At 40.3% G+C, this 22,451-nt stretch overlaps 1 protein-coding gene across 3 annotated transcripts in view; it reads left to right on the forward strand.

Moving 5' to 3' along the window:
* NTF3 (neurotrophin 3) overlaps positions 1–22,194 on the forward strand; it is a 56,688-nt gene extending 34,494 nt beyond the window's left edge. For 2 of the 3 annotated variants that reach the window (XM_075051670.1, XM_075051671.1), the window contains exon 2: positions 18,451–22,194. In XM_075051670.1, the coding sequence (XP_074907771.1) occupies positions 18,451–19,245 (795 nt within the window). In that variant the 3' untranslated portion in view covers positions 19,246–22,194. Of the gene's footprint in view, positions 1–5,372; positions 5,500–18,450 lie in introns of those variants that run through there. The other variant, XM_075051672.1, reaches the window with a different exon arrangement.
* Positions 22,195–22,451: the final 257 nt, after the last annotated feature.

Raw genomic sequence — 22,451 nt, forward strand, 5'->3', positions numbered from 1 at the left:
CTTACACTTGCTCATTTCAGTCCAACTCTCTGTCACACCACAGGCCTCCTGCAGGCCTCGGGCAGGTCAGCTTGTCTCTTTGCCAGACAGTTTTTCACCTGCAAAACAGGAACAATTGGAGCACAGTTCAGCTTCATGGGAATATTTTGAAAGTAAATACTATAAAGACACCAAATCACGAGTTTTATAAAGTTGAGGAGAACAGAAGGGGTTGTCTAGAGCCACAATTCTGCCAGTTGCCTCTGCCAACAAAGCTCTCGAATGGGATGACAGCACACAACAAAAAAAAGGGATTTAGCTACCACAGAGCCATGCCCTTTCCCAAGCACAAGCTCTACAACACAAGGAATTTGCAGCAGCATGTCTGTGTCAGTGCTGTACAGGTAGAGCTAGTTTGACAGAGATTTTTATTTAAAAAAAAAAGGAAAAACTCTAGTGTAGATCTGGCCTGGGTGTACAGATGAACGTTTGCCGGGTAGTCAACCATCAGCGCAGTACTCCTTGTAGGCAACAACCACCACAGGCATGATCATGGATAGGTACAGCTACCTTCCACAAGCAAAGCAGACTAGAGTAGTACAAATCCATTTTGGCCTGGGCAGATTCAGAGAGTCTTCTGCCCATATATATGGCTGTGTTGAAGGCAAGAGGCAGTGCAGGCCCTGACTGATCCCGCTATAGGACAGTGCATCTTCGAGATGGGCTCGGTCAAAATTTCATAGTTGAAATTCATGGTACAACTTTTCTATGTGGTCCATTTTGAAACTGTTTCTTTGATCTTTTTTTCCACCAGTAGAACAAGCACAAGCTAAACTGATGGCAAACAGATTAATCTACTGAAAAGACATGGCGTCAGGATTATAGATTTGAATATTTGAAGAATGTGAATAGTGGGAGAACAGAATCAGAAAGAGAGGAGGCCCCTTTTTTGTCACTCATGCTTGGCTTACACAAGGTTAATTGTATTAGCTGCAGTGGAGTTTCCCCAAGTCTAAACTAGTGTTAGAGAAAGAGGAGAGGCACAGGGAACATCAAGAGTCCACAGTGAGAATTCTTGAATTAGCTAGTGAACTGAACAGTCTGGACAATTTTTAAGTGTATACGTTTCTTACACAGAAGCCTGATGGGAAGGCATAAAGAAAATAATGCTTGTGAAGATGTTAAATGCAATTTATTCCAAGAAAAAACTATCAAAGGAAGTATTTGCCCAGGAAGAAATTTATGTTGTATGCAAAGCATAGAAAAATACTTGGGAAGCCACTGTTAACAAAAAAAATCCTCTTTGGCATCTAGTCCAGAGAACAGCAACCAAGAAAAAAGAAGATAATAAGCTTCTGTGTTGCATTACTTTAAAAATTCACTCGAATGAAAGCAAGTAGTATAATAATGAACTGAGTCAGAGAGCACTGTTCAATTAGATGTAGAATTTAAGGGAGTGTATAATAGCAACACTTACAAAGAAAGACTTGGTTGGGCTTATTGTTATGGAAAGGGGAAAAAAGTTGTGGTGAGTTAAATGACATTTATAAAATAGGAGGGTCTGATCAAACTGATCCAGATTAGTCCTCCACAGCAGTAAGACCTTAAAATTAGGTCACGGGGATGAAAGGAGAATTTAGTCTAAACTATTTCATACAAAGGCTATGTGACATATGGAACATGTTACCCTAAAGAGTAACTAAAGCAAGGAGGATGAATGTTTTCAAGAAAGAAAACGACAGGGAACTGCATCAGGAAATTTCCAACCATGGAAGCTTCAAAAGGAATACAATTCCTATTTATTTATGTATTTATTTAGGGTAGTCAACCATTATCTCCATTCTGAAGGGAAATCATGATAAGCATTAATTCTTTTTCTCCCCCCCTTCCTAACTGTGGTGTTTGTGGGATTTAGTTTGTTTTGTTTTCATTAGAAGGGCTGCAATTTTGCCTTCCCAGAATATAAAGGACAAGAGGTAATAAAATCTTAATGGCTATATATTTTCTGTCAATGTGTAATGGTTTAAAAACTTCATTCTTTGTATTCTCTTTTTCTTTCACTAAGAGTTTTATGAGTGTGAAGATATTTTAGTGCAAAATGGGCACTTTACTTCTTTTTACATATCTGGAAAAACTTCATGTCCTGAAAATGTTCTCATGGCTTAGTCTGTCTAGAATTAGACACTGGCAAACAATCACCAGAACAAGCCATGAGACAATTTGTGATAGTACTGCTGGTCCTATCCTGCTGTACTTGAGTTCCTTGAACAAGTTCTTACTCAACCTCCCTGCTAGGTATCTCAGATACTGTCTCCCACATTACAGATTGGGCTAAAGAGGTACAGTGCTTTTTTTGATTACTGTGTATCGAGCATCAACCTGTAATGTAATGTTTTAAGACAGATGAAAGGACTAAACTAAATAGAAAAAGAGAAAAGCCAAAACCAGGCCAAAATTGCAACCTTTCGTCTGAACCCTTCCAGCCTGTAGGAGAAACCAGATTTCAATCACAGCCTCAGAATGGCTCATTCTCAGTGGTGCAGATTTACCTCACCTAACGCAAAGCATACCATTTAGACAACTCAGCATGGAGAGGCAAGATGGATATTTGCCTTCAGTGTGCATACTGGAAAGGTTTTAAAGTTAACCCTCAGTGATGTGAGGGGTTTAAATCCCTTAATGCAACTGTGGGGTTTTGGAACTGCAACTGAAGGAAAATATTGAAAATTAATCCAGAACTTTAATTTCAAATCTTGAACCTAAGACCTTATTGTAGTATGAAAATTTCTCTCCAGTTAGAAACAAATAGAAGAAAATTTAGAGACCATTGTCTTTATACTGTGAATAAAACTCTCTTTTCCACTGCCAAAAATTGCAGGTTAGGAAGCAGGCAGTGAAATTACAATATATTTTTCTGGAATGATACTTGCATTTTAAGGTATTTCTTTCATTAGAATGTAGACAAACTAGCCCCGTTTCTTGCAGTAGTATTATTTTCTTCCTTTCACATAGCTGTAGACTCTCTGAACCAGCAAAACAGATGACTCCCAAGTTTCACAGCATAGACTCGTATTTTCCCCAAATTTAAGGGAAAGGAAAGAGTTTGGAGAAATGACGATCGTAGTTTCAGCTTGTTGATAGAAAACAGAGCAGAGGACAAGAAGATAGTTTGGTTTTACCACCTTGTTGTTCAGAAATTTCCGTATTCTTCCTTCCTTCACTTTTGTTAGAGATCTGACATGGAAAGATCTTCTAAACACAGAGTCACATTTTCTTCTAACTTGTACCAAAGTAAATCTGAAGTAGCACACTCAAGTCAATAGAGTTATTTTAAGTCTAAACAAGCAACTCAATCAGAAGACACAGCATAGTTTCTTAAATTCCTCCAATTTATTTAGAATCATGTTGATTGTGAGCATTAACACCTGACCCATTCCCTGTTGGATTTCCTCATAACAGCTTACCAGTACTGACATTAACTTAACAGAAAACTGAGCCAGCTCAGACACTATGCCAGATTATGACCTCAGTTATATGCAACTCAGTCTACAGTCGCCTGCTTTCTGCGTGACCAAAAGCAGAATTTGGCCTCGAGCTTTAATTTTTAAGAGTTGGATATACACAATTGCCTCCAAGCATAACACCATTTAATAATTTAAAATGGGAAAAAATGTTCTTTGCAATTTTCCTTGATTTCTAGCAGTCCCAAAATATGTGTCTTATCTTTTCTAAATAACTCTAGCACAGTATTTTGCTTGTAAATCCAACCTCTGCACATGCACTTGAGTCCCATAGTCCAGATTATTTGAATCCCCCAGTCTTGACCTGCCAGGTTCTCTTCTGCTTTCCACTCACCTATATCTTAATCAAAGCTATACTGAAAGTTTGAAATCACAAACCGTACCCCCATATGTATGCTAACAAGAAAGACCTTCATGACATGGTCAAGGAAGACATTTCTGAGGCTTGACGTGCTTTCAGCGCAGAGCTGTAGGTTTAGGGTGAGATGATGGGAGCATGGGACAGAAAAGAGGTATGTGCGTGCTTTTGCTTTTTTTCTGGGAGGGCGCAGGGGGTATGTCCTGGGTATGTGTAGGCTTCCCATCAGTGCCAGCCACAGGAAAAGTTGCCTTCCATTGGAAAAGCCCTCTACTCCCGCTTGTAGCTCAGCAAAGCTCTTTGTGTTCCCATTGTCAAAAAGGCCTGAGAACTTATTATCCCCTTTACATCCAGTTATCCCAAGATGTTGACTGACCTCTCACCTTTAGTAAAGAGTTTCCCCATATGTTTGCCTCCCCAAAGTTCCTAAGGATGTGATTGCTTTGTTTTGTTTTTGCAATGGGCTCCTTTCCATATTTTCTAGTAACAGGCTGAGATCAGGTTAGGAAGATGCTGGTCTTTCACAGGTTTCAGTGAACATGCTCCCCCGTTTTCTAGCACTGGTAATATCCTGAATCATTTTAACATGGGCCTTTAACTCGGAATCTGCACAGAACACGCTTGCTAGGTTAAACTCACCACACACTGCCAAGGGCCAGTACCTAGTCAGAGAGGAATATAAAAGGGAGGGAGGCATGTTGCTCCCTCTCCCCCCCGGCTTTGCTCCCATGACTGTTCAGCTTGCTCAGTGCAACTCTGCCTGCTCACCAATACTCCCTGCTGAGAGGAGGTGGGTGGAGAAGGGGTGTTAAGCTGACAGAAGTGCAGAGAGCCCAAGCTTCACCCCATTCTGCTTCCTCACTAGCCAAAGTAGCTGGCTGGGAGCATGGGAGAGTAAACTGCTCCACGAAAAAAAAAAGGGGGGAAAAAAGAGAAGGATGAAGTAATTGACTCTTGTAGCAGAGCAAAGGGAGTGCGTGTGGTGGTGGAGGGAAGATAGGGAGGAACTGTGACTCTGACTTACAATATATTCTGTACTCTGCTCCTGGGGAGATGCAGCTGTGCATCTCTCCTCGTATAGGCTACACTGTAAAGTTACACCGTCGTCCAAAGTAAGCATCCCTAATTCTCCCATTTCCTGAAGCACAACAGCATTTGGCTCCTTTTTAATCAGGGATTTCTACTGTGCAAATTGAAGTCTAAGACCAGGCTTTTCCTATGTGCAGAATTAAAAATCTCTCCCTTGATTGTTTTGTTGGTTCCTGGGGAAAACTACTGAACCGTTACAGCCGATTTACATTGGCCTGCTCCTTTTTTAAGGCTGATTCCAAGTTATTCTTAATTCCTCAAGGCACCTGAGATCTTCTGCATGAGCCAGGCATGGACACCTTTGGCAATGTTTCCCACATCCTTTTCCCTCCCTCTGCTTGCTTCCCAGTTACTTCTGACTGCACTAGAGTAAGGACTGTTTCCCTTTTCTACTCCTTCAATAGGAAGAAATATGGTATGGAAGTACTTCTGATTTTGGCCAGCTGACTCAATGGACTTTGGTTGGGGCCAGCAGAGTGTTGGGAAGATCCTGAAGGAGGAGGCTGGTCCAGTGGGTAGAACCAACCACAGGCTAGACCTCACGAGAGGAAGGTCTGAATACCCACTCTCCCATTTTCTTCTCACTTGACTTTGGGCTTGCATAACCTTGGAAAAGTCACATAACCTTGGAAAATTCACATAACCTGTCTGGGCTTTAGTTTCCAAACTGTAAAACAACAGCAAAAGCATTTGGTCACCAAAGCCATTCTTAATTATGAAAAAAAGCTGCATGCTGCAGCATTGCCATGCCTGCAGCAAAACTGCCAGCAGCCTTCTCTCACCCTCTGTTAGTTCTCATGCACTCACAGCGTCCACTCTTGCAGTGCGGGTTGTGTGTTCAAGCGTGATTTCTTGCCTCTAACAGCAGTGAACACCTGATCTCTTACGAAAGGAGTAAACTCCTGCAGCAGCATCTCCATAGGTCGTATCTAACCTGCAAGTCATTTATCCAATGATATAACTAACCTTTGTGGTGATCAGAGGTCAGTAGGATTCTTTCATGAAATGTATAAAGTGTGCATGTGACAAGAGGTGAACAAAAGCCTGTTCAAAAAATTACTGTTTCTATTCCTAGTTCCCATACCCTGGCAGTTACTTTATTCCTGCCCTTCAACAGATAAAATTTTTCATAACCAGAATTTCTTTGGTAAGAAGCAATTTTCAAAAAAGACATACTAGTTATTGACTGTATAAGGAGAGGCAAGGCTAGCTGCTGTACATCTCACTTGTTTCCTTCCCATGCCCAGTTTAGAACCTTGCTTTTCTATCAAATATCTGGAGATCATATGCCTGGCGCAAGACAGCATGTGTTAAAGTACTCCCAGTTTTAAAATTCTTCTTTCAAAGATTTTTGGCAAGGAAAATGGGGGGGAGGCATTGTGTATTAAGAGCAAAATGGCATCTTGGATCGAAAGATAAGAAAAATACTGTGGTTTCCAAAACCCGAGGCAGTTTTCAGATGACTTTTGGACCTGGCAGAGGTGCAGAGTTTGCATTAGCACAAGAGGAGAACACAGAGATCACCCTTTGACTTTGGAAGGGAGGGCTCAATTCTGTAAATTAGCAGGCACTTTGGATGCAGATTAGCAGAGCATTCAACCATGAGCTTAACGGGTGAGCAATCTGTGTTTCAGTGGGGCAATTCAGAAGCTTAAAAATCATACACTTCGCTAGACTGGGACCAGAATACTCTCACCATCCTTGAGATTAACCCCTAAATATAGTTGAACTCAAAGCAAAGTGTTAACTGAGAGTTAAAATTAGAAAACTTCTGTGTCTCGGGGACAACTGCGTACTGGAAATTTTATCCACATGAACATTGATGAACTAGGGGACTCACAAGCAAAGTTCCACTTCAGGCAAATTTTTACAAGGAAAAAAATGCAGAGTAGCTAGATTTACCGGAACAGTCTTTACCCTCAGGACAGGCCTACATGTAAACAATTTGCTATAAAGTAATGCCAATTAGTAGAATGACTTTTTTCCTCTAAAGGGGCAATGGCTTTTTTAAAGATTCAGATGCAATGGAAAAAGCGCAAGTCTTTCATGGGCATACATTATATTTGTGAGCTCTTCTCCCTAAGGATTCAGAGGTCTCACTGTGCAGCTGGGAGCAGTTCTAAGAGACTCATCATGATTTCACAGTGTAAAACTGGGCAAGGTTGTTGGGAGAGGTGATCTCTCATATTAGGCCAGCTTATTTAGCTTGTCAGAATAGACAGGCTTTTAGGCATACAAGCTCTTTTTAATCTAAAGGCTTACATTTTTTGCAAAGAAGCAAACTTCTAGCCTTACATTTCCCCCCAAAACACTTCCCTGTATTTTATCAGAAATACAAGACTCCTTTTCTCTGAGAATAACTTTAAAAATATAATTTTAAGCTGGTTGCAAGCAAGCTACTGCACCTGTGCAAAGACCATGGAAAAGGTATTAATTATATACTGTAATGCTAATTTCTCACTACGGTCCTGATGCGAACAATTCAGTCGCATGCCACGTGTGTGATAAAGTAAGGATCAAACATCAACTGTCTCTACTCACATTGCCATTCCCCCGCACCCCTTACTGTGCAAAAGCTTTGTCCAATTCATGCTGAATTCAGTGAGGTCCTAGTGGTGGTTTTAAAGTATTTGGATCAGGCCTGGAGTCCTGTTCTTGAGAACTCTGCACCAGATACTTTTCACCTGCAAGTCTAGCAAGACTTTCCTATTTGGAGGTTCGTAAACCTTTGAGGAACAGGGAGAGGCAATTCAGAAAGCAAACTTTGATTCACGAAGTGGCCATGGATGTATTTCTGTACGGCTTTAAAGAAACCTGGAGTCATCGGCTTTTGCAAAGCAAACACAGGTGCAGTTTGGGATGAAATGAAACGGTGGTCACCGGGGTCGCAGTGCATTGTGTGTGGGGGCACGGCAAGGCTGATACCCAGTGCTTGGGGAAAACTCTCAAGCAGATGTGCTCTTCGTTCTAAGCAAATGGTACCTTAAAAATTTGGGCATTGTAAGAGGCAGTGTTGCCTTAACACCATTCCTGCTCTCAAGGCAAACATCTGTATTCAAGGGTCACAGTAGAGCTGTCAGAAAACCAAAGAAATGGTTTTTTTCCCCAACAAAAATATCTCAGGTTAACTTCAGGGGTTTTTAAAATTCTAACCAAATAAAAGCTCATTTCATTTCTAACTAGCATTCCCTATTACCATATTTCTGTTTCCTTGTGGGTGTGAGTTTTGTCTGTACCCATAAACCAGGTTTAGGGATGCAAGATTTTTCATACTGAGACTCTAATATTTTTGAAGCTGTAACCCTTGTTTTCTTCTTTTTGCTTGCTTGATTTCACTGCTTTCCTTACTTCATAAAAGAAAAAAAAAATTGGAAGGTATTAAAAAAGATGGAAGAGGAAGTTTTCAGTTTCTAAGCCAAAGCAAAATAGAAACCCTTTTGTTTTCAGTGTAAAATCCAGTAAAATAATTATCTTGAAATTCACAGTTTGAAACAGTTTCCCTCTGGATTTTCCTAACATCAGAAAAACTAAAAAATAGCATTTTTAAAATCTCTCCATTTTTTTCTACTCAATTTGTTTCCTACAAAATGAGTTGTCCAGTGGAAATGTAAATGTAAAAACACAGCAGACCATCCTACATCGCAGGGTCTCTAGAAGGCTGCTCTTTCATAGCCTAGCAGAAGAGGGACAAAATTCTGATAATCTGAGAGGTGCTTCCCTTTCTCCTCCTGCTACCAAGTTAAACAAAACCCACCTCTGGCATTTAAAAATAGAATGACGAGAGCAATCTGTTATAAATGTGGATCACTTCACCTTAACCCTTTCCATGGCTTCCCTTGCTCTTTCCAGTCATACCTCTGCTATACCCAGGCTTGAACCCCCCAGAATTGTGGGGAGGTGAAAGAAGTGAGTTTCATCTGGAAGAGCTCTCAACTTTAATTTTGGAGGGCTTAAGCCCTCAAAGCATGTCTCTGATGAAAAAAAGAGGAACTGAAGCTACTGCCTGACTTTAATACAAAACAATTAATCAGCCCTGGTTGAGCCAAAGTAGGTCCAGGTTGACTTGAAAGGTTAATGGATCTTCAAACCGTTTTAAAAAAAGACTTAGATGGAGTTTCAGGGCTGCAACGAAACATGAAACCAGGCCTCTTTGGTGTGGCTTTGGGCTTGTTACAAACATCTTGCAGAGCTTGAAAACTGCTTTTGATGATCAGCCTAACTTCCCTTTCCTTAGTTTAATCCCATTTTTCCTGATTGCACCCCTTTGCCCCACCCCAAAGTGAATGCTCTCTTTCACCAATGCTTACGCTTTCCAGATCTTTGCACTGGGTTTTCTGTCATGCTCTTTCTGCCAGCTCATAGCAGAGGCTTGCACGTTCAAGGCAATTTCCTCAAAGGTCAGTTATACAACACTTCTAGTCACTTTTGCTGCTCTTTCCTAATTTTCTTTTTGTATGACAATACCTTCCAAATTTCAAGCAGCTTTCCCAATTTTTCTGCTGTGCTACAAAAAGCAGCAATTCCTTCCTAGCTCTGCAGTGCAATGCCTCAGTATTTTCATTTATTAAATACTGTGCCTTTCCAAATTTTTAGATCATTCCTGGGTCTGATCAGGTATTGCTCCTTTCTAAATTTCTTTTCCCCTCTGTATATCATTGCTCAATACCACTATTCCCCTACCACGATTGCTTGTAATTTCTACTTTGACTTTCATTTTGTAATTTTCTGCCAATATTTAATGTCTCCATCTCCCCAGCAGAGATTGTATTTCTCTTTGCTCACTGCTGTTTGCATCCCCTCCAAATTCAGCTGCAAATTTAATTTGTTTGCTTCTTGGCCCTGCCGCTATTAACAAATGGTAATGAAAAGATTAACTAACACACAAACAGTTTATCAGCTTAAAATATCCACTGCCATGTTTTAGTTCTGGCGTTTTCTATTCTTCTGCTTGCAAATGCCTTCTCAAAAAAAAAAAAAAAGCAAGTGCAAAGCTCTGGGCAAATCTTCTGTTTTTGTAAAATTAGCACAGGCCTAGTCAAGTCATTGGAATTTATTGATTTGGCTAAGGATATGACCTTTAGATTTCTTGTTACTTTGGACAGTTTTCAGAGCTACACAGTGAATAATATGTAGAAATACTTCAGCTTTTGTGGAAATTGTTTACCCAATTATGGCTTTAATTCTTTGTCATGACTAAGATGCAGCTGACTGCTCATCTCAGAGAGCATTGTTTTTATTTCCTTGCATTTCATGCTTGTCATTGATAAATCAACCTTCCATACAGCATTATAGATGGGCTTTCCTGATCCAGCCAGTGCAACATGAAAACCCCAACTTGCAGCAGAATACCTGTATGACCTTGCAAACATCATTTGAATTCTGCATATTCCAGTTTCTGCTCTTTAAAATGGGGACAATGGCAGCCCTCCTACTTTGTCAGTATTAACCAAGATAAATGCTTATGGAGTGCTCAAATATCAGTGACGTGAGAATGGCAAAAGAAAACAGAGGTTGATTTACACTGAGAACATTTATGGAAATATATTTGTTAAGATGCCTCGTTACTCTCAAAACAGACAGGCATCTCCCACGCAGCATGCAGGGCATCATACTGCAGTGTTATTGTGCCTTGTGTGGAGAGAGGAAATCTTTACTTTTGGTCTCTTAGCAGGGCAACAACAGCCAGCTCTTTGAGGGAGAAAGCAAAGGATGTCAGGGCTTATATCTAGGGTAATAAAACCCCAACACCATTCCACAGAGTACCTTACTTTGCAGATGTGCAAAGTAATGAATGAAGATTTTGACTTGACCAAACTCTTCAACAAATCAGAGAGATCAGGATCCCAGCCTCCCAAATCCTTGTTCTGACCTTCTCAATACACAGATTAATTGAGCAACCTGTTAATGCAAAATTATACTACAGCAGTCGGGGCAGAGACAGACAGGTGCAAATATCACGTCACAAAAATGCCAGCGAGGAAAGGAATTCAAACAGAAAAAGACCTAGTTGTGGCTGAGAAAATCCTGCCTACTTCTGTAGTTGATTATAGACCTGGGGATGCAGCTAGTACGGTTGATATTGTACCGGACATTATTAATAGTCGAGTCCCTCGACAGGATTGCTAGAGGATGCTGGGGAGTGTCAAATGCCTCCAGGGGGGTCTCGAGTGCCCTGAACTCCAGACGATGTCGGTGGCGGGGGAGGAAGGTGCAGGGCCAAAACCTAACAGAATTAACTTTGCACAAGGTGTGAGAAGCAGCTGCTGTTCCAAGTAGTGAGGTAAGCACCAAGGAACTGCTCCTGACCTTTCTCTTGGAAACGGGCAGGTATGTGTAAGGCGATCGCATTTTGATCTCCGAAAAGATACATTCGTGGAAAGATCAAATGTAGACACACACAATTGCCGTTGCAATCAGCTGTGTCTGAAATGACCCAATACTGCCGTGGTTCTACACAGCTCATTTAACTGTTCAGAAAACAGATTGCTCCTCGCAGCAGATGTATTATCACAAAACTGTCCCTCAGAAAGATGTCACCAGTCGGGAAAGCTTTCCTCAATGACTAGTAGGGTCATGGTCACAATGGTAATCATAAATAGTATCGTAGATTGGTTCGAAGTGCAGATGAGTTTTGCGTACTTGGGTGAACAGCTGTCTTGCTGTGCTTTGCTCAGCCAGTCATTTAAAGAGGAAAAGGAAATGTCAGCGACTCAGTAGGCTGAACTCCATTTCCATAAGAGATTAGGTATACACCATTCACTGGAGGCTATTGCGGCTCAGCCCTCCGATGCGTCTTCTCTTTTGAAAATGGCCTTGAGTAATGCATGATTAAAAGCAACTGACCTGCTGCAGAGATTAAGAAACTTTGGTGGCCTCATCCTCAGATACGGTGTGTAGCTGCACTCCCCAGCCCATCTGCAAGAGGAATGCATTAGTTTCAAATTCCTTCACTCTAACTTACAGTTTGGTTGGCCCTGAGGATGGGAGGGTTAACACTTAAAGCTGCTATAACTCAGTCCCACTTGATTTTGTCTCTGAATTCTTCGGCCTCTTAGTGGGCTCTTGTGAAAGCTTTAGCTTCGATCCGTATGTGTTGAAATTTCTGTATCTTGAGAAGTGGAATGTTCAGGAGGGTCATAGCGTCTCTAGGGGCATTCAGTACTCTGCAGCAATCTACCTTAATAAATCCTTCTACAGGCACATATTGTACAAATAGTCGATTACTATTCTGGAATACAGTGCAAATTTTGTTATGCAATTATTTCATACTCCCATCTTACTGAATATTCAGAATGCAGTGACATTTTTCTTGTTCTGTACTTTTTCACTGTCCCCCTAAGCACAGAGAGGAAGGGCTGCATTTCTTCTCAACATGGTTATTAGGATTAAAGAATCAACAGGGTAGTCTGCTACTTGTTGCTTTCTGTGAGTTTGTGAAAACAGTGCTTAGCAAGCAATGACAATAATTACACTGTCGTCTTTGGCAAAAGCCTGAATAAGCTGTCAGCCACCACAAATGATCATTAGTTGCTCAGTCTGAAGAACAAAAGCTGCTCTTAAATTTTGCAGAAAGTGCCAAACACTTCAAGCTGACTTACATAAATCATGTCAAGTATTACAATGCTGAATGTAAAATTCACCAGTCACTTTTCCTTCTATTCCAGTTCCTCTTAGCAATGACTTAAAAGTAAATACTTAGGCAGTATCTCACAGTACTAGGATTTCATTATTTTCACAGAACATATTAAATGACACTTCAGTATTCAGCTGTATAGACTGTTCAGAGACTGATCAAAATAAAGCAATACGGATTTCTTTTTTAAATCACCACAAACAAAACAAAACTAAACAAAGCTTTCCAACACTATATAAAGTGTTGAGTCTGAAAAAAGCAGAAAATGATTTGCCAGAGTGTGTTGGGGATTTAATTTATTGATGGAAGCAGTAAGTAAGCTTATTTACTTCTCCTAAATTTAGACCTTCCCTGAGACACCTAGATTAGACAGCATTAATACTCTGCTAACAGCACAGTCACAGGCAATACAAACCATTGAAATAGAGTAAAGCTAAGCTACAGTTGAAAGATGAAACAACTTTACAATGCATGAGCATTTCTTTTCTATGGTGCTTGCTTTCACCCGCTGTGCCACAAATATGAGCAATCTCTAAGTCAAACCCATTTAGTGCAAATTAACAGCCAACTCTGTATTGCCAGAATATACTGGTTTTCCTGCCATACTGTGACATGTGCTCCCACAAATCCTCTGGACAATTCAAAATACCTAATTGTTACTTGGTTCTACTCCTTGTTCCTTTAAGGATCTTCTTTGCTTCTGTTGCCATGTTTGCAACCACTTTTGAAAGCCGGGATAGTATCTCTGAATAAGGGGGCACTAGCACTATGCAAAGGGACCAACTCAAAGTGACTAACGTGTCTTCCTACCTCAATGTCCAGTGCTTTTCCAAATTGCACGTAGCAGTGGTTTTGAGCACATTTAAAGGCCGATTTGAGCCGTGTGCTCCCCGCCCACTTTTTAATTACCTCTAGCAAGAGCTCAGAGCATCCAAGGTGCGTCCCAACATCTAGAAGGGCACACAGAATAGCACAGCACAGTAGAAGAGCTGGCCCAAAGCCTCTCAGTGGCTCAAGGAAAACAACTTTCTGGAATACGTCAGCAGCCCTTGCTGAACTCTCAAGATATGTAATAGAAAAGGAATTGGGATATACAGGAAGAGAGAGACAGAAAACAGGGTGGATATCACAGCAGCAAGACTGTGTCAGGCTGCTTATGCCCACCCTAGGTAGCTGCCTACTCTCCGTGGCATGAGCACAAAGTGAGACGAGTAGTCTACCATTATGTCCAGCCACTATTGAGTCCTCAGTCAAATGACGAGTTCGCCATGAACTGATAGGTCAACAAGGGTTACTTTTTGATGTGAATCCAGAGAAGGTGCTGGATTAATTCTGCTGGATTCACACTATATGAACTGTTCTACAACCACATGGCTTCTAGGACAGGTATGTAGTAAGAAAGACGTTTATGCTCATTCAAATGGATGTGTCATTATATCCAATATATACTGAAGATCCATTTAAGTCGTATGCCATCATACACCTTAATGTTGACTAAGCTGTGTGTCACAGCTGACCTGACAGCCCATGGAACAGAAACTGAGCTCAGGTACCAGCGTTAATAGTCTAATACAATCAGATATCAGGCAGAAATGAAGTGGAAGCAGCAACCAATTATGGTCTTCTCTATTTGCATCTAATAACATTAATTCTGCTTGTACAGGACTTGGGAGCATGCTGCTGGGCTGTGCCCTTATTCTGAGGTCACCATGGAAATGCTTGCCTATGCCGGTTTGGGACCCAGGCCCCAAATAATCTAGTCTGTACTTCCTATAGGAGTGTAAATAGTATTGTGTCCATTTCTAGGACCATTCATCACACTTACTTGACCCCAAAGAGTCCACAAAGACAGCTAAAATGAACATTTTCAGGGATTTTACATGTGGAAAATTTCAAGAAATACCTTGAAGAGCAACATAAATTTCTCACAGTCATCAGCTGACTAGAAAAATGTTTGCCTGAACAAAATCTGTCTTTCTACCTGAAATGCATCATTTTAATTTTAGAAATTTGTAATGAGAGAACAGAAAAATTCATGTGAAGGACTAAATTTTGGGGGGATTTTTATATCATTCTCCAAAAGGCTGAAGAAAGAACTATTGCTATTTGTGCTGGAGTAGCTTCTGCTGAGGTCCATACAAGCCTGTACCCTGGGACCCTGGAGGTTAAGCCAGTTTTCTCTTAGGCAGGATACCTCTGTTGAAATCTTGCCTCTGAATGCAAGTCTCCTCTATAGGTAATTTACGCACTGGCCTATACTGAGTAAGCATTTTTTCTGTTTTGTGAATTGCATTGTGTAACTTTTGAAGCATGTCCAGAAATATCAGAATTATTTGCTTTGAAAATATGAAAACATAAACATCTTAATGTTTTTACACTTTCGTCTCCTTTTTATCAATTTAACAACACACAAAAAATAGTACAAATTGCAAATTACCTTCAATTTAGACAGGCACAAAGTTTCAGTTTGGGCAAAGAGCCATTTATCAAAAGCAATATTGCCCAGTCCTACAAACCCAACACTTTTAATGTGTCTTATACTCAAAATAAAGCCAAGGCCATAAACCAGCTGCAGTTTCCCAATGGCACCCATTTCTCCTAGCTAGAATAATGCCTTAGGCATATTCTGAGGTGCTGGACTTCAGGGGCAGCCTGACAATTTCGAGTCATGGACTGGAATTTCTGAACACACCACTTATGAACCTTATAGGTGAACTGTCTTGGAGGAACTCCCTGAAAACTGTAATCTTACTAAGCATTTGCCTTTACTTTCCAAACTTGGTTCTGAAACATTTTTACTTTTGCAGCAAATAACTTGCAAAGCACAAATGAAACTGCAAGTCAGATTTTGGAGTGGTTTAACACCCTTCCCACCAAATCCACAAGACATTTTACGTTAGGTTCAGAAAATTACTTTTAAACATTTTTTTCCATTAACAGGATTCCTCCATGGACAAGAAAATTAGAGCTTATTTGAACTGCTCTAATTCTGAGGTCCCTAGCCCTTCCTTCTGTGCAGCATGACATTAAAGAGTCTGCAGGAACTCCAGTCTTACTTTTCCCACCTCATCACCTGCTCCAACTTGTGTATTTTGCTAGTGCCACTTAGTTTTGAAACTAAGCAGACCAGTGATTACATGCAGCTGCATGCTGGCATGAATAATGCCTTCAGCTTTTGGGCTGAGCGTTGTCAGAGCTTTGCTCACCATCCTATGGACTTGTGTGTCATACTGTGTGTGGGTTAGTTCTTCTGAGTGCTGTAAGAAATCTGCTGAATGACGTCTGTTTTATAATATTTTTACTGTTTTTAAAAGCAAATAATTAACTGAGGGAAGACCAAATTGCACAGGAAGAGGTCTTTTTATATGGTCTGGGCTCTGAGATCCATCTACATTAAGTTAGTATTTACTTAGGTATGACAATAATTGTATGGTAACTGAAAATCTTAGATATTTTTTTTTTCCAAAGCATAACATTGCTGCAAGCAACAGTCTAGATTTAGGTGAACTCATACTGTGACAAACTGAGAATGGAGAAAACACATTTCTTGTCCATAAAAGGACAGATCACACATCCACAGAGGGTAGCTCTGATTTTGCTGCAGTTCCAAACTATGAAGTGGGGACTCACTGTTGCTAAAAGGAGTTTTACTTAGAGTGGATAGAGGATTCTCTAGTAAAAGTTTTTTCTTCCCCCCCCCCACCCCCCCCTTACTATACAGAAAATGGTTTGCATTTTTAAACACAAAATGGTGATTTTTTTTCAGTGGAAAATTTTCTGCTCAAGAAGTCTGATATTTCTGCAAGTTCTTCTGGGAAAAACACAGAGTACCTAGGGTGTCACCAGCAGGTCAAGGGAGGGGATCCTTCCCCTCAACTCAGCACAGGTGAGGCCACATCTGGAGTGCTGGGTCCAGTTCTGGGCTCCCCAGTACAGGAGAGACAGGGACATACAGGAGTGACTCCTCAAAGACGATTAAGGGACTGAGGCATCTGTCATATGAGGAGCAGCTGAGAGAGCAGGGGCTGTTCAGCCTGGAGAAGAGAAGCCTCAGGGAGATCTTATCAAAGTGTAGAAATACCTGATGGGAGGGGGTAAAAAAGATCGAGCCACAGTCTTCTCAGCGGTGTCCCATGAAAGGACAAGAGGCAACAGGCTCAAACGCGGTATAGGAAATAGTACTGAAACATGAGATATTTCTATTTATTTATTTATTTACTGTGAGGGTGGTCAAACACTGGAGCAGGTTGCCTAGAGGGGTTGTGGAGTCTCCATCGATGGAAATATTCAAAACCTGACTGGGAACAGCCCTGTGCAAGCTGTTATAGCTGACCCTGCTTTGAGCAGTGAGATTGGACTAGATGATCTCCTGAGGATCCTTCCAACTCCATCTGTTCCGTGTTCTGTAACTCTGTGCCTCCATCCCTGAGTACTAGTGATCTGACACATGGTGGATACGTTTGCAGTGCAGGAGAATCAAGTTCAAGACTGTTCTGGGTCACTCAAAGCAGTACTACAGCCAGGTTTTACCACGTGGTATGACAGTTCTCTAACATGAGTTTAATATTTTCTCCTTCAATTCACTATTTGTACAACAATTTTATAAAATAGGTGTGCTTCAAAGTGAATCTTCTGTGCTTCAGTATTTTACATTGAAAATTAATTTCGTTTAAATATAAGTGCAAATACAAAATATACAGGTATCCACAAGGAAAAAAGCACCTCCTTAGATGGATGCTCACAGTTCTCAACTATGCAAACAGGATGACAGAAAGATTGAAAAAGAAATGACAAATGAACTTCTAGAACATGCTCAGAAGCTAGAAGTACAAGGACACTACAAGAATCCATATGGAGCAGTGCATGGCAAAGTACAGTACAGAGACGAAGCACACTTTTAAGTCCAGTTTACAAAATCTTGATCTTGAGTTCATTTTGAGCTTTATGAACAAGATTCTTCCTTTTTTGGGGGGGGGGCGGGGGGAGGAGAGGGGAGGTGTCCTCCATCTGTCCTTGAACATTTCTAACTACTGCGAGTTTAATTCCACTTTATATAAATGTAATGAAGGAACTTCATTAAAAACAGCAAAAAACCCGGGCCCCAACCCTGCAAACAAGCAGTACAAAATGGTCTGTGTATCCCTCTGAATTTCCCACTTGTATTAGAGAAGCCTAACCACTGCTTTCTGAAGTTCAAAACATAAGAAACCCCACTTTGCTGCTTGACTGCATCCTTTTCCTTCAATACTTTTCCTTATAGCACCAGAGAGAGAAAGAGGGAGAAAGAGCTATTGAAACACAGTATTTATTTCCTACTGCATGATGATGCTCTTAGGGTAAAGTTAAACACAAGCCATCTGATGAACAGGAATTTGATGGATCCAAGAGATCTCAACACATGAAACTTGACAACACCTAGCAAAGTCAGAACTTCTTCATTTTACACCATTAGATAGTCTGCTACTCTGCATAATTGTGCAATTTTGAAACTAAACCACTCTGTAGAATAGACTCTGTGAAAGTTACTTGGCTGGCCTCTGCTGCCAAGACTGGGACATACTATCCCAAGAGGTACCTACTTCTGTAGAGAAAAGGACCTAACTGACATATAAGCTACTATGCATGGAAAGAGGAAAAGTAAGGTCATCCTGAAAAGTGCATGAAATATAGATAAAACACTGAAAAAAAAGTCAGAAAAGAGTTGCACTCATTATAAAGTATAACGAAATAATATTGTCAAAGAAACACATAGCTTATCTGTATCCATAAAGTGCAGATGTTATAAAACCAGATCCAAATTTTCATGTTTACAGCCTCTAGTAAACTTCCTTATTTAAATGTTTTTATGTTGACTGTCTGTTTCTTTGCAGATCTTACAGGTGAACAAGGTGATGTCCATCTTGTTTTATGTGATATTTCTCACTTATCTTCGTGGCATCCAGTCTACCAACATGGATCAAAGGAGTTTGCCAGAAGATTCAATAAATTCTCTTATTATTAAACTCATTCAGGCAGACATTTTGAAAAACAAGCTTTCTAAGCAGATGGTAGATATTAAGGAAAATTATCAAAACACGGTGCAGAAAGCAGACACTCAGCAAGACATAGATGAAGATGAAAATGTGAAATCAGACTTCCAGCCAGTTATCTCAATGGATACAGACCTCTTAAGGCAGCAGAGACGCTACAACTCTCCCCGAGTCCTCTTGAGTGACAACACGCCGCTGGAACCGCCGCCACTGTACCTCATGGAGGATTATATTGGAAATTCGGTGGTGGTGAACAGAACCTCCCGGCGGAAAAGGTACGCGGAGCACAAGAGCCACCGAGGGGAATATTCCGTTTGTGACAGTGAAAGTTTATGGGTCACGGACAAATCCTCTGCGATCGACATTAGAGGACACCAGGTAACTGTTCTGGGAGAAATTAAAACGGGCAACTCTCCAGTTAAGCAATACTTTTATGAAACGAGGTGTAAAGAAGCCAAGCCGGTAAAAAACGGCTGCCGCGGCATTGACGACAAGCACTGGAACTCCCAATGCAAGACATCCCAAACTTACGTTAGAGCACTGACTTCAGAAAACAATAAACTGGTAGGCTGGAGATGGATAAGAATAGACACCTCCTGTGTGTGCGCATTGTCAAGGAAAATAGGAAGAACATAAATCTGCATCTCTTTGCTATATAAATTATTACTTTAAATTATATGATATGCATGTAGCATATAAATGTTTATATTGTTTTATATATTATAAGTTGACCTTATTTATTAAACTTCAGCAAATCTACAGTATATAAGCTTTCTCTCTCAATAAACAAGAGCAAAGGGTGTGTGCCTCTGCTGTGGGCAACTCCGGGTTTTTTTAGACTATGTTTGTGACACTGCTTGTTGGCAGCATACCGTAACCTTACTGTAAAATCTGTGTAAAATCAGTATTTTTCATTCAGTATTGTCAAGCCAGTGACTGTCATTTAGTAAACTTGTTAAAAATCAGATTAATGTCAAGAGTTGTGTACATATTTATATTCCTCACTCTATACATTCACATTTAATTGGATGCAGTGTTGACTCCTCATCGCCAAAATAGAAATGGACCAAAATACATGCTGTAGGCTGCAGATGATGTCAACATTACCAGCGTCAAGTAGCCATAAAATACAGTTTATGTGTGTTATGCCAGTTTTGCCAATGAAATGACCGTTTTCCCTCTGTTAGCATTTCACAATGACTGCTAATAATGCAGCAACTTTCATTTGTTTTTGAAGCACATTTGGTTTGCAACTGTTTGTAATGGTGCCAGTTTGTCATAGAAAAAAAATATGAAAAAAATCTAAAATATTTGTAGCAGAAAGCTACTGAAGCCAGGAACCAATCTAAATGGTTCATTAATATAATACATAAAAGGTGATTTCTTCAGAATTTACTCTTTATTGTGATCGGCCTCTTGCTCCTCACACAACTTAATTATCTTCTGCTTGCATTGTTGGATTATTCCTCTCTGTCTGAGTTGTTAAATTAGAAACCAAGCTGGTGGTATCTTAACCTTAAAAGAGCTCTTGGCTTGCAAGTTGTAGTAAAGATACAATATCCTGGTATGGATATCAAAGCCACACACCCATATGAAGCTGTTCTCCTCAGCAACCTGTTCCTCATTTTTCACAGAGGGAAAAATGTGTAGAACTGCTCGACAAACCTGGTACCTTTCATAGGGATGTGAAATAATAGATCTTTCTGAGCAGTATGGTGACTAAAATCCAGGTAGTCCGTAGTTATAATGAAGTTCTTCAATTATACAGGTGAGTTGTTACTTAGGACAGACAAATGTACTAGCATATATATACCTCAAACTCTTCTTTGTATTGTCATGTAGCTCCACTGGGGACTAATAATTACACTGCTGGAAGAGATGGTCTATTATACATTAGCTGTATAATGCCCTAGATGGGATCCCACTCCCGTAAAAGTAAATGAGAGTCTTGTCACGGCTATCAACAGAATTAAGATTGGACTGCATACGTTATCTGTGTCTAGCTAGATCTTAACACACAGGCAGGGCTGAAAAATGCCAGCCATTCAAAAAGCATTATAGCTGTAGTGTCTTAGGTTTTTACACTACGGCTTTCACTGTTGTAGCGTGGTCAGCATCACAAACAAAAATGAGATCAGAGCACTCAAAACCGAGGTTGCAGGATGCCTTTGTTCGTACAGCTTTCGCTACTGGAGAACCAACTTCAAATCCGCAACAGGTCCTCAAAGGCAGCAAATTGTGTGGTCTCCCCTAACCCCTCACAGAGAGCGTTACATGTAATAAAACCACCGGAGAACCGGACAGGTCGCTCATGAGGCCAAGCACTGGAACGAGAGTGCCTCTGAACACCAGGCTGGAGCGTGTAGGTATAATTCTACAGGAGGGGTCACAAACAAAAGTTTTGAGAACAATCTTAATTTTCAACATGAGGCCAGGGTATTTACCTCACAGGAAATATCATCACCTCGCAGCACTAAATCATAACTTTGCTTCAAGCAATAATAACTTCAGAGATTCAATACCAAGGCAATCATTAAAAGGAAAGAGAGGATGTAAAGTAACAAGGAACTCAGTGTCAGATAGATCCAACTAGAATTTTTCCAGTGTTCTCCTTCCTTGGCAAACATTTAAAAAAAATCCTCAATAGAGCTTTTGCTATTTTTACTATTAGGAAAGTTTAAGTTTCAACCAAATTCTTCTGGTTGGGGGGACAAGCATATTTTTCAGAGTCCTTCCCCTCTGATATATTTTGCAAGTTAAAAGCCTAATTTTACACCCTGAATTCCCAAATAAAGATCATTTTCAGATGCTGTGAGTAATTGAGAGCAGATATTGTCACAGATCATTAACTTCAGAGATCGCCATGCTTTAGTATGCCAGATAGGTCTATCTCTGTATGAGAAGAGGAAGTAAGAAAACTAACTTAGCTTGGTTAAATCCCAGTAATCGGAAACTACCTTGTTCCTCTAGTGTGGTTGCCACACTTGTTTACATCACTGTAAATCCAGAGAAATTCTACTGAAGATAGGTCAGAAAATGTAGGTTTATAGTGATGTAAACAACATCAGAGTTGATCCTAATACCTTTATTTCTGCTTACTGAAAATCAAGGGAAGTTCATTATTTGTAGGTTCAAAGATAACAATTTGTCATTTTCCACTGTAAATCCAGTAACAGAAACTGGTCTGACTCCTAAATTTACCAATGCACCAATTATTTTACAAGCAGCCAGGAAAAATGTATCAGGGTAAATACAACGCCTGTCATCTGAAACACATTAAATGAGAAAGAAGCATGGTGCGTAAGGTTATTAGATCGGCTGCCTCTTTCCCACCCGAGTATAACAATGAACGGAAGTGTTACCCTCTGGATCTGATCCAGTTTCCACTAAAGTCAATGGAAAAATTCTCACCTTCTCCAGTGGAAGCTGGATCAGGCCCCGAGCAAAGAAAAACCTGCAGATCTCAACCAATGAGCAGAGCAATCACACACATCAGTTACGTGTTCTTGTAAATCCTGTATACGCATAAGATGCTGTATAATTTTGTAACAAGTTTGTAAACAACACCTGTAATAAATTTGTTAAGGCCTAATTCTGTTTTCACTGTAGCTGGGGATGGTTTTATTGTCAACTTCAGTCATGGCACAATGAATTCCAAGTTCCTATCCAACTTTTTTGTATGTGTGTTAAGTAATTAAGCAAAATATTCAGCTTGCAACACTAGTTTAAGTATTCAAAAACTCACTCCCATTAGGCAGCTCAGATGCTCTGTCAATATTGTTTTGCCAATAGATCATTATAAACACACATTTTATTTAGCTTTTCTCCCAAACGACCGAATG

The sequence above is a fragment of the Buteo buteo genome, chromosome 19 (genome assembly GCF_964188355.1).
Source record: "Buteo buteo chromosome 19, bButBut1.hap1.1, whole genome shotgun sequence".
Taxonomy (NCBI): Eukaryota; Metazoa; Chordata; class Aves; order Accipitriformes; family Accipitridae; genus Buteo; species Buteo buteo.